General features: G+C 43.1%; 1 protein-coding gene across 1 annotated transcript in view; it reads right to left on the bottom strand.

Annotated features, from left to right (window-relative positions):
• srcin1b (SRC kinase signaling inhibitor 1b) overlaps nucleotides 1-16,434 on the bottom strand; it is a gene marked incomplete at both ends in the record, with an annotated part of 68,763 nt that overhangs the window by 18,753 nt on the left and 33,576 nt on the right. The window contains 2 exons of the mRNA XM_079182809.1: nucleotides 1,655-1,784; nucleotides 3,813-4,014. Of these exons, the coding sequence (XP_079038935.1) occupies nucleotides 1,655-1,784; nucleotides 3,813-4,014 (332 nt within the window). The remainder of the gene's footprint in view (nucleotides 1-1,654; nucleotides 1,785-3,812; nucleotides 4,015-16,434) is intronic.

The raw sequence follows: 16,434 nt of genomic DNA, 5'->3' as shown, positions 1-16,434 counted from the left end.
GTTTATACGTATCAACCAGCAGCTTCAGAGCACATAATCTATAATTAAACACCTTGATGAAAACACCTATTGATTTTTTTACCCATTTGTTGTCCTGTATATAAACTTGTTGGTGATTATTACTGTAACATTAGCTCTGACTTCAACTGAAATTCATTTCTAGTATGAAATTGAAGGTGTTTCTTTGGCCCTGCTGTTCCCTGCATGAGAATGATTTTATTGATCCTCCACCACTTTTCTTTTAAATGTTCTTTATACGTCCCTTAAAAGTAACTTCTGTTGTTATGCCCCCAAACCTGTGGACGTCACTGCCTCTGGATATGAGACAAGAAATGAAAGACCTTTTTAATCTGGCTTTTAATATGGAGTCATCTAAGAGCTTTAGCTTGAAGTTTCAAAGTGTTTATTTTATTTTATTGATTATTATTTGCAGATTTTTTTTGTTTTTATTGTTGTAAGTTTTAGTCTTGTAAAAGTTCTATTTATTGTTGTTTCTTTTTATAATTATTAAAAGCACTTTAGGCTGCATGAAAGCTGCTATATGAATAAAAGAAAGTTAGAATTTTAAATAAATTCAAAATTTTGAATAAATAAAAATTGCACGAAAATAGCAAAATTAGTTCCTTCAAAATTGGATACAAAGATTTATACAAACGAAGGATAAAAAGTGGCTAAAAGTGGCTGAGTCATCGGGAAAGTTTCCCGATGACTCAGCTGGTGTTGAAATAACACGGACAAAATAGCAACGTCTACGGAGAGAATCAGTGCTAACGCTAGCACGCTAAGCCAACTACCTCACATAAAGGTAGAGACAGAATACATCGCCAATGAATAAGTAAATAAGGGGAAAAACTCTTATATCTCACACTATGTACAGTGCTTTATACGGCTATATAGATCCCTAGAACAACATCTCCCCTTGTCTAATGATACTTAGCTCGTAACTAGACGGTTTTATGTCGTTTAATATACAACGTAGAGGATCCCATATAACATACATTGATCTGTAAGAGGCAATGATCAATAATGAGACATTTTCTATCTCATCTCTCAGTAGAAGTCCTTTGTTTTCTGTTTAAGTAACTCAAGCTCGGCTCTGTGCTGTGTTTAGTGTGTTTGTGTGGCGGTGTCGGACCCGAGGAAGAACATCTGCTGCTCGCTCTACAGCTAATGGTTGATCCAAATAAATGAAAATGAAATGAAATATCAACATTCGTAGGATTCACAGAGCTATAAAAAAGCTCCAGTTAGTAACAAAACACAGGAAACGCCCACCTGAAGGCTGGAAGCTTAAGACGCCACAAATATGTTCAAAAAATGTTTTATCCTCACTTGACACATGTCAAAATGTGTGAGATAGATATTTCCTCACACAAACAATGAGGAGAATTCAGGTGTCGGTTCGACTTTAATGATTTTTAAGCTTCGACTATAAAGATGAGATTCTATGGCTTTATGGATTAGTTTCTGATTGTTTCTTGCTTTCATCCTCCTGTTTACAAAAGTTATTATTTCTATAAGTGTGTCTGAGGACGAGCTCACCTCGTGATTCATTTGATAAACTCAGAAATCAATGAGCATGTCGACAGCTCAATAAGCTACACGACACATTTAATAACTTTGATTTAGTTATTAAATGTAACCCCGGCTGTACCTGAGCATGGCCATGGTGAGCCTCTGGGGGAACATGTGCACGATGAGGGCCCTCAGCGTATCCAGGCTGGTCAGCTCGTGGGTCAGGTGAACCCGGCGAGTCTCCTCCCCGAGCTGGAGGAACAAGATCCCTGCATTTATGGATGGGGAGGAGCAATGAGGGGAGATCCACGATGGTTGAAGGAGGAAGGGATGGAAATAGAGAGTGGAGGGACAATGTTCACCTCAAAATATTAGTTGTTTTTTTTAAGCCCACTGAGAGTGTAAGGAGTCAACTAAACACCCGTTGTATGTTGAACACGACATCGTAGCATATTCAAACTAACCCGGACCCTCCGCTCCGTCTTTGTGGAATTCATAGAACCCTGGTTACATACGTAACCCTCGTTTTAATGTCGCTGCCTAATGGCTCACGTTTTACTCACTACTAATACTTTTTACTCTAACTTATTCTACTCTTGGTAGCAGTCCCTCAAACTCTTGATCTTTTCAAATTAAAATCAATGCTTTATACAAATCTTTGACACTTGATTTCGGCATTTAATTCAAACGGATGGAGCCGAGGAATGTGAAGATTCTTCGATTAAAAAAAGATGAACAGGTATTAATGCAACAAACACTGTAGACTGGGATCATAATCAATTGACAGCACAAAAAAGCGAACGAATAGTTGCATATAAGGACCTAAACTTTGACTCTTCAGCATTTAGAATGACATCATGAAATGCTTCTTGTTACTTCTGCTAACCAACATTGTTCCTGAAGTAGCTTCATTCTCCTCAGAAGCATCACACCTATGACAACAAATAAAGTCCCATGAAACGACACATAATTATCATCCTCATATTAGCTGGAAGCTGCAACAGCAACGTGAAATGTGTTGATTCTCACCAGCGTGTGAACTAGTGTTAAATTGTTCCTTTGTAACACATGTTGCTTTATAAGAAGAAGCTTTTTATCACCTAGAAGTTGCATTGAACCAACACATTATTACCATCGTTTGAGAGCTGTTTTAGAAATGATTGCATTTTGTCCCACCTTTTCTAACGCCTGTAAACGCATCTCCTGAGAGACACTTTATTAAGACGCCGAAGCCGTTAATCAAAGATGACGGGGAGCTCGGCGACATCATTAGGAAACATTACGCAGCTCTGTTTGTATTCAGCGTTCATATAGACTCAAGTCTTTGACTTCACTCTCAGAGGGCTGAACCAGACACAACACTTGATGCCTTCAGTCAACTCAAATAAAGAGATTCTGTGTAAGAGAGCGCCGCTATAAAGTCACAGCTAATGCGTCTTGTCCAAAGCATCAAAGGAGATTAATAGTTTACATGCACGGACACGTCCTGCGTGTGATTGGCTCTGAGCTGAAGGCTTGATCGACTTTTATTTTCAATCACGATTTAAGCTTCAAACGCTCGTTAGGCTCCTTCTCAGTCAATTAGGTGACAAATGTCGAGGATTTCTTTGTCAATTAGTGTTTTTTATGCTTTTTTCATGCTGAATGGCTTATTCCTGAGACACTCATGAGCACATATGGTGAACACACTTTTTAACGGACCAATGAACTGAACTGATTCAAGCTCAGCAGCTTTCCACCTGTTACTCAGTGGATCAGTCCAATAATCGCTCGTTTCGGTCTCAGTCGACTACGATTGTTTTAGTCGATTAGTTATTTTTTATGCTTATTTCATGCTGAATGAAGCGTTTGAGCACATCTCTGGTGAACACGAGATTCAAAACGACGCTTTTGTGCGACTCTTTGTGGACATTGTGCCGCATTTCATGTCACACTGATTGTAAAAATAATCAAAGAGTTTATTCAATTATTGTCTTGTCTTTAATAATATAAGAGGTCAAATAGTTCCCAGTGATTATAAAAATACTACTTTTTCTTGAAAAGCCCGTCCGTCCTACAGTTACAGCGGGGCGGCTAAATGCTATGCTAACTAACGAAGAAGACTTTTATCTCACGGCTTTTACTGAACTGATGGAATATTGTTTTCTCTAGTTTGTTGATTTTATCTTGATCTTAATGACTTTATGGTGTTTTTAATACAAACACGTCAACGAGAGAACAGATGAACCCGTGTGCGTCATCGTGGTCACAGTGTAGCGCAGAGAGAAGGCGTGTGTCTTAAAGACCAGCATTCTGACCTGGCGCCCGCAGCTTGGCCTGGCTGGACGAGCGTGCCAGCGGCAGGCTCTGGCGGAGCCGGTTCATCCGGTTGAAGCCGATCGGCATGTCGGCCTCCGACATGGTCCCCAGATTTTCCGCCGACGCGAAGGAAACCCTGCTGGCCTGGTCGGCGAGAGCCGGCTGTGTCGGGCTGAGTCGAGTCACGCGTGGCGTGCGAGTCTGCAAGACACGAGATAAGAAGTTAGTAGTGGGGGGGGGGGGAAAAGAGATAAAGACAGATGAACCATCTTATTCTGCAGATACAGTCATCAATGAGTTAAGATGAGAAACTGTAGAACGCACAGACACAAGCAGACAAAATGGCCTCTGGGAAACCAAACAGTGGCAGAAAAAAAAAAGCCAAAATAAACAGTTTAGCTCAGACAGCGAGCCGGCAACAGAAGCTGCAGATACAATTAGAGCCCCTCAGACGAGAGCAGCAGCCGGGTTATACGAACCAAACATCTCGCCCAGAAGAGTCCACCTGCTTTATTAAGAATGCTTGTGGAGGTCTGCAGAAAAGTGCTTTCTAAAGATAAAATAAATGTTATTCTGCAGACAAAAGAAGAGAGCAAACACGATGCTCTGTGACGCTAATGACCGCAACAGAGCCTCCCTCCCTAATCCAGATGACCATATTTCACCCGTCCAATCCGAGCCGCCGTGGGAGCCCAAATTGTGCAGGAACCTCTCATTACAGCGTGGACCAGGAGCCGCTGCAGCAGGTTCGGCTCCTAATGAATCCTCACTGACGAGATATTTTCCCGGCCCACAGAATACGGTAATGAGCTCCCACAGTGCCGCGTGAAGCCGACTGCGACCGCGTCACGCATCTGTGATCTTTGCTCGGTCCTCACGAGCGCCATTCGGATTTTGTTTCTCGAGGGCGACGACAAGCTAAGAGTCTGTGTATGTGTGTGTGTGTGTGTGTGTGCAAACATCTAGGAAATCGATGTCAAAAGACGTGAAGGATGAAATGCACATGCATGCACACATACACATCTGTTGCACCACATGATCTCCTGGGGCTTCGCTTCTTTCTGCATGAAGCGAACGCGTCTAACAATCCCGGACAGATGACGTGTGCTGCCTCTCGTGTGTTTTGGAGGTTTACGGTCTCGGAGTTTGACTCGTTTGTCTCGTTCAGCCAGACGAGCATGCGGCGTCTGGCTGAACGAGACTTTCGAGAGCTGCGAGAGGAGAAGAGAAGAAACGCAGCAAACGGGGGAATTCTAAAGTTTGTGTTTAGTGAAGTGTGCATTAACAAAGAGCGAGCAGACAGAGGTTAGGAATAGAGCACGGCGGAGCTTATATGCACCACGGGGGGGGGGAACACACACACAAACAGAAGAGAGAGAAAGTCGTTCTAGAACTCGTTTCGTTTTTCTCTTAGATTTGCTGCAGAGGAACTTTTCTTCAGGTGGAAAGAAAGAAAGCTCTGCTTGGTTAACGCTGGTGTTATATGTCCCACAGTAACAGTCAATACAACCCAAACAGGACGTCTCAGTGGACCCCCCCCCCCCCCCCACACACACTCGACTCAGTTGTCATATTTAAGTGGCTTCTGTTGCAGTGATGAGTTATGACAGGAAATAGATGGTAGATGAGAATCAGATGCTTGACAACCCTCCTGGTTTTCCCTGGAGACTCCGGGTTTTATTTCCTTCTCCCGATTGTTTCCTCCTGATCTCACAACACTCCTGTATTTCTCCAGATTTATGGGGAACTTAAACAGCTTTTTTTCCTTTCCGATATCACAACCTGTTTCTGTCTCTGCAGCATCTTTGAGCCCAGCTGTTTCTAACCTTACAACAATACAGCTATAACAAATAGGGTTTATTTTTTGGCAGCAGAGATCTGCTCGTGATCAGGAGGCAACCTCCGGTTCTGAAGAGTGAAGTCAAAGCTTCATGTGTTAAAGCTGCATTCTCTCTAGTGTCCACCAGGGGGCGACACCTCTGGTTGTATAGAAGTCTATGAGAAAATGACTCTACTTCTCTCTTGATTTATTACCTCAGTAAACATTGTAAACATGAGTTTATGGTCTCAATCTCTAGTTTCAAGTCTTCTTCAACACAGCATGATGTTCATTTAGTAAATGATGGTCCATTTAGAGTCAAACAGACCATAAAGCAGGGGATGCTTTAGGGGCGGGGCTACACGGTGATTGACAGGTCTCTACCACGGTGTTGTCCGGTCTGGGAGTTGTCATAGTTTTTGTTTTACAACTTCATGAAAGTTAGTCGGAACCTTCTGGTCGCCAAATGCCAAACTCGAGGCTTCAAAACAGCCGTCACAAACCAACGTCTGATCTACAGTCTCTGCTCGTCGCCTAAAGTCGGGCTCCGCTCAACGCAGTGAAAAGCATCTGTGGCACAAAGTAGCAAACGGCGCTGCTTGACTCTGATGTATTTAGGCCACATAACGGACGGCACAAAGGTCTCTGACGTTGAACCGGCTGCTGCAAAACTTGCATTAAACATCCGCCTCCTCACAGTCAGACAGAAACGTCTGTTTGTATTTTTCTTGCATGAGTGACTCCATGAATTTCATGAGGCCAGAACAAGTCGCGCAAATGAATTGTAATCACTGAAGGAAGACGATGAAAAGAGGTGTTTAATTCAACTTCTTCCACCTTCCTGTCGGAGGGCGATCCAGTCAAGAACTAAACGGTCACGTTTCCATTAATGAGCTTTTATGTCGACGACGTTCTGGAGTCTATTTGTCACATTGTTCTGACAAACGTCTTTTTCTATGTTTCACAGAAGGAGAACCTGAAGTATGGTTTCATGCTTTTAATAAAATACGCCTTTGATCTCACTAAATCACCACAATGTGACACCAAACCAAGACGGTGTTTATTCGCAATATCGTTCTTCAACGACGACTTTAACGTCAAATACCCTGAAATAAGCGCGACATTTTAAAAAGGTTGAATCAGAGAGCTAAACGTTCTATTTTATGAGCCTAGTTTGATAGAATTAAGTCAACTCTGCCAGTCATTTAGCTTTATTTTTCTTCCCTCCATAACAATTAGTACCATTAAGAAACAGCTGGCTTCATAACCAGCCGTGTTCCACCACAGACACAGACACAGTGAGCAGTGAACGCTCTATAATCCGCTCTGCAGCAACGGCCTTCAGCCAACAAAGCTGCTCTCGGTGGTTCTTGGTGTGAACATTACTCATGAGTACGTTATTACTTTACTACCAGGTGAGCTTTATTAGTGCTGCGAACATCTGGCTGAGCTTCACGGCCGAGTGTCGGCGGCTGGAGTACGGACACGTTATGTGGAGGGTTGACGAGTCTGAAATGAGGATGATCGATTGATCAATAGCTACATTTCGGGCGGGCTCTAGAATCATAAGACCCCTGTTTGCCACCGGGTATTTTGCACACTGCTCATAGTCCTATATTTAGAAATAAACTGTGGTAGCACTCGTTAAATTAAAGAAATTCCCTGAAGGTGTTCCTAAGATGTTGAGCTACTCGGGCCTCTGCTGTCCCTCGTAAGTTCAGAAGGAAAAATATTTGAATTTGCAATTATTATTATTGTTAAATTTACACGTACAGAGTCGGGTCTGCAGAGGCCCGAACAAGATGGAAGTCAACAAAACATAAGTCAAAGTAATCAACAACAATCAATAACAGCTGCAGCTCTAACCACAAACATATTAAAAACACTATTCAGTTAGTTATGAGAAACATCCAGACGCTCCTCTGAACCCAGCAGACAGCAGCAGCTGCACATGAAATACTCTAAGTGCGGTTGACCCTTACCTCTACTTCCAGCATGTTAAGCGTGAAAAGAGCCTCTTCGTTTAGTCTTTAGAGCTTCATTAGCTCGTCTCCTTGACTCTGATGTAAGAACTCTTTACGGAGGATTATCAGCTCTCTCTGCTGCTGTTCATCCTCTGCTGAGTGTTGGAACGCACAGACTGGCTGGTCAGAGCCAGATTTCCCACCGGCTAACACACAGGGTGTGTTGATTGACGAGGCAGCTGTGCACAGCTGTAACCTGCCCCCCCCCCCCCCCCCCCCCCCGACAAACATCTGCCACGCCCCCGAAACTCTGAGATTTCACGGGGCATTACTGCTGCGGACCGAGACATTCCTTTCCAGTGAGACTGATCACTGTGAGAGCTTCTGAATCGGTCGACAGACACACCGAGCTAGTGGGACTCCGTGTCCATCGTCCACGGATGGATTATGGGATAGCGAGGCCCTGGACACACACACACATGCAAGACCCTCTTACAGTAGCAAGACACACAGGCTCGATAGTTGTTCAGCCTCTTTTTGTTGTTTTGTGAGTGTTAGTAGTCGTTCTGCATCTGTTTGATTTCGTGTCACTTCTTGTCATTGTGTAGTCGTTTTGTGTTCCTTTGTGGTCATTTTGCATCTCCTGAAGGTTTGCATCCGGTAGGTTTGTGTTCAGTAATCAAACCGTAGTCACGTCGTATGAATCGTCATTTACGATGCAGCTATTACTGACAGAGCGATAGCCTGAGGGAGGAGAGGCGTACATGACACGTTCACTTCATCCACGGTCCTGATCCGCTTCCCTCAGAGCAGCCAGAGGTTAACTGTGTTGCTCAAGGGCACTTGTTTCCAAGTGGGAGGAAGCCGACCTCTTGTCCACTTCCCTGCCCGGGTATTCCCCGCTGAACTCCGGTTTGATCTGAGGTTTCGTAGACTTTGTGCGATGATTGGAGTCTAGGTTTGATGTTGACGTCTCCAGACTGGACGTGTGTCCCCTCCTGACTTCTACTCTGTTATAAAGTAAACATGCTTCTGCAGGAGTAGAGGAAGTAATCACACCTTTCACTGGAGTAAAGGTGGCAATACGTCTGTGTACTGATCCCCAAAACCCACCGGCGGGATAGAAAAGCATGTTTTTCTTCAAACTATCGCCATTCGTATCGTCATTAACGGTCCTTGAACACATCACGTGTGACAAACGCTTCCGCCAGAAAAATCGATCAAAACGAAGCTCAAATCTGTGATGTTTCATCTCAAACACGTCTCATCGGAAATCTCGCCCCAAATAAACCGTTTGAAGGAACCAGATCCTGTAAAAAACATGAAATTCTGCTGAACTAGGACTCATCTGAGACCAACAGTCATTTGACCAAAACTCTGTGAAACTTGGACAAAGATTGGAAACACTTAATGTTAATCACGTTGGATTTATAGATTCCAGGATAAATATCGATTTTAGGCTTAAGTCATGCATTAAAAATCGTACTTAAGTAAAAGAACTAAATACCATCAAGTACTACTATTATATTACCAAATCATATATTACTGGATTATGATGAATGATGCATTATAATTGATTATAAACTACCGTAGACGCCGGCGTCCTCGGCTGATTCTAATGTCACAATAACACAAACTAACCAGCATCTCCTGAGATCTGAGAGGTAAAATCACTGTTTTTATCTTTGATAAACAGTCTGGTGTCTTTAAAGAGATCATAGATAACAGCTTCAGAAAGGTAAAGAGGTGGACATATTTTAAATACAGCGTTCACTTCAAAACATCCAAACTATCCCTTCACTGCAAACATATGAAGTTATTTTCCTCCACTGCTCCTGTGGAGCCGCACAGTCATCCAAGTCTGCAGTTTAATACGCCGTTCACTCCAGTTTCGTCTCTACATCACTTCAGATATTATTATACGGAGAGATAATCGTCTTTCACATATAAATCTAGAGGGAACTTCTCATCCCGTTATTGCTTTCCACCAGCTTTTAATAATGTGCCGTCTGCTGAGCAAACCTTGCAGTCTTGGCAGATGGCAGTGAAGTGTCAATAAGTGATTCTGGGCCACGTGCCTCGGCGCCGCGCCAGTCGGGGAAACGCTGCAGCGGTCGGACTCCTTTAAGCCTTTTAGCGGTTGTGAGAAACACTCCGGCTATTCTCCGAGTCAGATTGGGGAATAGCGATTTTCCACCGAGCTTCATATCGACAGCAAGACAGCAACCGGGGCAACAAAAGCATCCGTCTGAACGGGTTAGAGCTGAGCTAGCTCGCTGGGACACGTGTGGAAGTCTGGGGACGCCGCTCTGTACAGGAAACGCTGCGTCTCCTTCTGAACGCCAGACTAGAGGCACAGAGGAGCCGCCCCGAGGGGACAAATCCTTTACAAACGCTTGCTTTCTGGTGGATGTTTGCAGACGACTCTGTTTGTTATCTTCCATCTTGTTAAAGAGTAAAGAATCAAATTGGTAGAATATCTATTTGTGTACAGAGCTGTTTGGAAAATCACTGAAAATCTAAGACACCAATGCATGAAGCAAAAAGAGACAAAACGCTCATCTGTCGTTTGATCATTCTCAAGCTTCTGAGGCTAAATTGGGAAACTATCGAGCATGTATGATCCTTTAAACATACATCTGCTGTGACTCCTACCTTGGTGTTGTCCAGTGGGCGTGGACTGTTGGTACCAGCTGAGGATGTCTGGACTGTAATTTAGAGGATAAGGCCGATAAGGATAAGGAGATGTTTTGTTTTTTTGTCACAAAAAGACCAAAAACCAGAACTTAGTCCGTTTCTTGTTTGGGTCTGTGACACCGGTCCCTACTCAAGACGTACGTCTTTAAAAATGCATCGCAAAATATATATAATTGCTAACAAGAAGTCAGCCAGAGAGGCTGAACTGTCCTCTTTCTGAATGAAAGGTGTGGACTCAGTGGTGAGACCGTGGTGGGCGGACCTCAGACCCTCTGAGGAGGTCTGCTGACCTGGAAGGACATTTTGTACAATTTAAAAGGAAACGCACCGATCTAGAGCATTATGACGACAAACGTAAGAGGAGAGATCCACGTTTGACTCTTGTAAACACTTGTTTTTATCATAAACACATTGTCTGTATAGATATGAACGGTGGAGGACGGTCTGAACCGGTGAAGAACAGCAATGCTTTGATATTCCCTCGTCAGTAACACACCCAGAAGACGACAACAGGTCTGCTGCGTTGTCTCGCTGCACCACTGAAGACGGTCTAAACAACTCTATCCCAAAACTTTTGGACGGTAATAACATACGCACAACAGCCGCAGCGCCGTCGTCATTTACATTATTCCAACACATAAAGCCGGGCGGATTGGTAATATATATGCTAATGAGGTATTACAGAACGTTCTGGAGACGAAACAATGATACTTCTTTTTAAATGAACTATTTCCTCCGTGGTTCTGCTCTAACAAGCAGAAGAAAAATTAGCTTCTGGATAATTAAGGCAGAAATGAAGACGGGAGATGAGAAACTGGAACACTGGATCCTTTCCTCCACACGAGGACGGACGGAGAAGACAATAAGCCGAGAGACGAGAGCACGAGAGACGCAAAGCGGGAGCCGTTAATGTTTGTATAAGTGAAGCTGCGTGCGTTGAAAAGGAGAGAATTATGCAGCGCTCGGCTCCATCGTGCTCCCCACAGCAGGCTGCTGTTTGAATCCGTGTTCACCAGACGCTGCTCTGTGTCATGCATGAACATGTGTGCATGCACACGTGTGTGGCTGCATCAAATATAACATGCCTCGCTAATGTGTGATGTGTTTCCTGCAGTGGGAGTTTGTGTGTGTGTGCGCTTAGTGAGCTGGCAAACCACTGAAACATCAAAGGGGACCAGTGGGGGCCTATTAAACACACACACACACACACACACACACACACACACACACAGCGGGGGCACTGCTGCAGGGGTTTGTGTTGCATCGGAGGAGACGAGACACCCCCGACTCCCCCAGAGGAGAGGGGAGCGATAACCAATCCAATGAGCTGCCGACCGGCAACAAATAGAGGGAGAAAACGATGTGTTCATGTGTTCATGTGTTCATGTGTTCATGTGTTCATGGGGGAAGGTTTGCATATATCCAGAATACACACTATAGTCAAATAAATACCATTAGTACTGTTAACGCTGCTGGCGTCCATACGAGCATTGAGTCAGTGTGAATAGATGAAGCTGGTGTTATTCTATAGAACATGACGTGTGCTGATGTCAGCTGGTACCGACCAATAGCATCATGAGATCCATCCATTCCTTCGGACTATATCATCATTTATTTTTTGTTATTTTAACGTTTGTTACTTATTCATTACACCTTTACTGCATATTTATTATACTTGTTTTGATCTTGTGTCTCTACTTTGTTGTTTGTTGTAATCCTGCTGTGGGACGAATAAAGGTTTATCTTATTTTATCAATCAATCAATCAATCTGCTGTTTTTAGGACCAGGGAGGTGTGTGTGTGGAGCGTTGTCATGGTTCCCACTGCTCTTCTTGGCGAGGCCCTGTGCAGCATTTAAGACGCTCGGATTGGCCGGGCGTCCACGCTCGCTGAAGGAACCGCTAACCTGATTGGTTCTGGTCCGGTGCACCTGACCAACGGGCTGATTACTCGAGATCTATGCCTCACGTTAACCTCAGAGTACAGACGCTGAAGACGCTCTAACCAACGATGTATTTCGGTTCATCCCTCAATACTTCACGCCTCTCAGCCTCAAACCCGTAAGATGCTACAAAAGATGCTAATCTTTAAAATAAAATGTCACAAATACAAGTTGTTTATTTCTTTTAAAGAATTTCCTAAAACAGCTGGTCACTGTCGTTTTTAATCAAACAGGAGTTCGTGTGTTGGGACTATTTTCAGCCGGGGATGAATACACAGTTTGCTTTTCAATCTCTTTTGAAAACTAAATAAAAAGGATTTAATGCTTTTATGTGTTTATTTGAAATGTATTCGTGTTATCAGACGTTTTTCCTCAAACTTAACACACTTTTCTTTGGGTGGTTCTTTAAAAGCTTGTATACTACTGTGTGTGTGTGTGTGTGTGTGTGTGTGTGTGTGTGTGTGTGTGTGTGTGTGTGTGTGTGTGTGTGTGTGTGTGTGTGTGTGAGGCTCACTGATGTGTTTTTAATGGAGCTCAGCGGCTCAGAAGAAGACGAGATATCAGGCTTTGATAATTTGAATACGTCATTGTTGTTTTGGTGTTTGCATGGGATTTATGGACAATAACAAAAACACAGATTATCAGCCATGTTCTCTTTGAAACATTTATATTTTATTCAATTCTAAAGCAGCCGTTTTTCCATTGTTCCATTTCAGGAGTGTTGCTATTCGCTGGCTCAGCAGTAGGTATGCAGAGAGCCTTTCAGAGCATCACTTTGTGGTGTAAGTGCGGCGCGCTGCAGTAAGTGCTTCGGTTAGCGCGTGCGTAGCAGGAACGATCTCATCGCGGCTACATCGCAGTGAGAGGTCAGGAGGCTCCGTTCAATCAGCATAATGTATTCAGGTCTCAGGTGGAACTAATAATGCATTACAGCCTTTAGTTGCTCTCAACAGTCTGACATTAGTTTGTCAAGATGAGAAGGAAACACTGACGTTTGAATTCACACACGTTTGGTTTTATCTTCCAAACCGGTTCAAATGTTTACTTTAGAATCCCCAAATCACAAAATCTGATATTTTCTAATTGACCTCTCGAGCTATCTCCCAGTGTGCATGGCTTTCATAGTCCCAGCTTTAGTTCTTGGAGATTTCTACCTCAATGGAGGTGAATTTAGAAATCTGTGGTTCTATTTGCATATTTTAAATGTGTTGCATTATAAAAGCTGTGTAGCGGCAAGAAATGTGTTTGTATTCGTTTGAAAAGAGCTGAAGGACTTTTTCTTTGCAGAATAAATTGTGACATTTAACATGAACTCACATGACTGATCAGCTGTTTCTGCTGTCAGTGTCTTCTCTTAACGTGTGAACGCTCGACAGACTCAAACGTGTCCGACACCAGCTGACATGAAACAGAAATGCAAACTTGCAAAATTTAAACAAATTCCTGAAGACCTCCATTTTTCCATCGTAGATGGTTTGGATGGTCGAGGCTCTACTTCTTCTTCTACTTAATGTTTACTGGCAGATTACAGCATGAAAAGCCTTTAGCGCCACCTTCAGCCCAAACTAAACAGCAGCAGTTTATTCGCTCCAAACCAGTTTAATGGAAACGTGCCGAATTTGAAAACCTTTTTTTTGCATTAAATCGCTTGATAATCACACAGAAACACGTCTAGTTACGCCGGATAATCCTCAAAATATACTGCCAACCATTTCTGTGGGGTCTATTTCTTCGGCGTATTGATCCAAACCTCTCAGCGTGGCTGATTCTGGCGGCGCGTTACGACTCAATTATCTTAATAAGATATTTTTAGAATCAAAAAACGGTTTATTGCCGAGTATGTTTGCGCACACAAGGAATGATATGGATATGATTACTGTGAGACAATAAACACAGTGCAAGTGTAAAAGACATCATTTAGGAATACAAATATGAAAATTGACAACAAAGCATGATAAACAAGGAATCTAATTAAGACTGAGTTAAAACAAGTCTGATGTTAAAGTGTCAAGTGCTTATTTCAGTGAAGCGTTGAGCAGGGATGTGTAAACGACGTCCCTTTAGAGCTCTCTATACTTTGATGCTGTGTGTTTGTTGTTGACAATTTACATTCTCACTGTTAATAAGCTTCCTTTCAATGACTGAGCACATGTTTTTTCCAGGATTGTTGAGTTCATAAGTTCACAGTCCTGGTCCAAACATGTCTGGTGTGAACTCTCTATAATTTATCTTTGCATTAATATTTCCCCGTGATGGGAGTTCCCCAGTTTTTGGGAACTCAAAAACCAGTTTGAAGTGCTTCAGCTGCAGCTACAGATTATCAAGAGAGCGAGCATGAAGCCGGCAGCGACTGACGACCGCTAATGGCTCCATTTCTAGATCTGCTTGTGCATTTCACATTTCACACTATTTAGATCCCAAGCTTGCCAGTGCATGGTGAAAAAAAAAGGACTCCAACTGAAAATGAGGTTTCATTTTGATGGTGTGGGCATATTTTCAGAGGTTCAAAAATCCTGGAGGCAAACCATGTGTTTGTAACAGCGTGGGCTTAAATTTGGCTCATGACGACAACTAATCCCATCTCTCATATTTTCTGTCACTAGGTAAACTCTTTAATACAGTACAGATTACACTTTCACAGCCGGCTCCGGCTCTACGTTTGGGAGCGCTCAGAAGCTCTCCGCCTCCTGCTAATCAAGTGAAAGCCCAGGTGTAAACTGACCCGAGGCCTGGAAGCAGGCAAACCTGCAAGTGAGGCACATTAAGTGCAATTTCACACCTACAGTATGCTGGGCTTGAATTGTAATAGAGAAAAAAGAGGCTTATGCGGCACAGCGAGCTTGTGCTGCATTTAAGGACACGAATCGATGACGACGTCAGATGATCTTTTAAGTCAATCTATCCAATAGTTGTTGATGCTTTTAACTCAAAACCACAAATGTTAAACTCACGGTGGCGCTAGAGGAAACGTCAGATCATTACCAAAGTCATTAGGATTCATCCTCTGGGGTCCATGAATGTCTGGAGAAAATATCATGACAATCAATCGAGTAGATTTTGAGAACTTTGACCTGCTGGTGGCGCTAAAGGAAATGTGAGATAAGTACCAACGTCATTAGGCATCCTCCAATGGGGACCACGAATATATCTGTTTAGTGGAAATCCATCCAATGAGCGGAAAGACCAAAACCTGCCAGACTGAACCTGAAAATAAGTCTGACAACCTGTTCATGTTTGCAAATTTCAGTTTGGTCAAGATCAAGAGAAAACAACCCCCGATCAGTAGTAGAGTGACATCATCCGGTCCAGATCATCATGAAAACACTGGTGGTGATTTCTACGAGCAGTTATTTTATTATTTTTCCCGTCAATCATAGAAATACCCATTGGTTTTGTGGACTTGGGTTGGCAGTCGCCATCTTGTTTTTTTGCAATCAGAAGTGACACAAGAGGGCGGAGCTAAGTACAAACACGGACAACTTCCAGACTGGACAACACCGCAGTGGTAGAGACCTGTCAATCACCGTGTAGCCCCGCCCCTAAAGCATCCCCTGCTTTATGGTCTGTGTGACTCTAAATGGACCATCATTTACTAAATGAACATCATGCTGTATTGAAGAAGACTTGAAACTAGAGATTGAGACCATAAACTCATGTTTACAATGTTTACTGAGGTAATAAATCAAGAGAGAAGTAGAGTCATTTTCTCATAGACTTCTATACAACCAGAGGAGTCGCCCCCTGGTGGACACTAGAGAGAATGCAGCTTTAAAGCACTAACACCCATTCTTTTAATCCAGCCTACAATGCTCTGAACAGCAGTCAAAGAGCACAACACCGAACCTATTTGAATCAATGTTACCTTCACCCTAACCTCAGACAGAGAATCAGCAGAAATCACAACTCAACCAGCTGTTTTTCCGGCTAAACTGGACCACACATCGTACTTCAACACAAAAGGATTCAGTCTATCCTTCAATTCAAAACACAGCACTTATGAGCCACCAATCAATCTCCACTTGAACTAAAGAATTCAGTTTACTTGCTGAGACAGAAATTTCCCAGCATGCAGAACAAGAGAGAGTTAAACACAAAAGTGTGCGCCGACATGTGACCGACACTGAATGCAACGGAGAGAAAAAAAGCAAGGCAAGCAGGCATGCAAAGACACAATGAGAAGTTATCCTATTAAGAGACAA

The sequence above is a fragment of the Pholis gunnellus genome (assembly GCF_910591455.1).
Source record: "Pholis gunnellus genome assembly, chromosome: 21".
In the NCBI taxonomy this organism is placed as follows: domain Eukaryota; kingdom Metazoa; phylum Chordata; class Actinopteri; order Perciformes; family Pholidae; genus Pholis; species Pholis gunnellus.
Note: the sequence above shows the minus strand (reverse complement) of the source record. Positions and strands in the feature narration are given on the sequence as shown.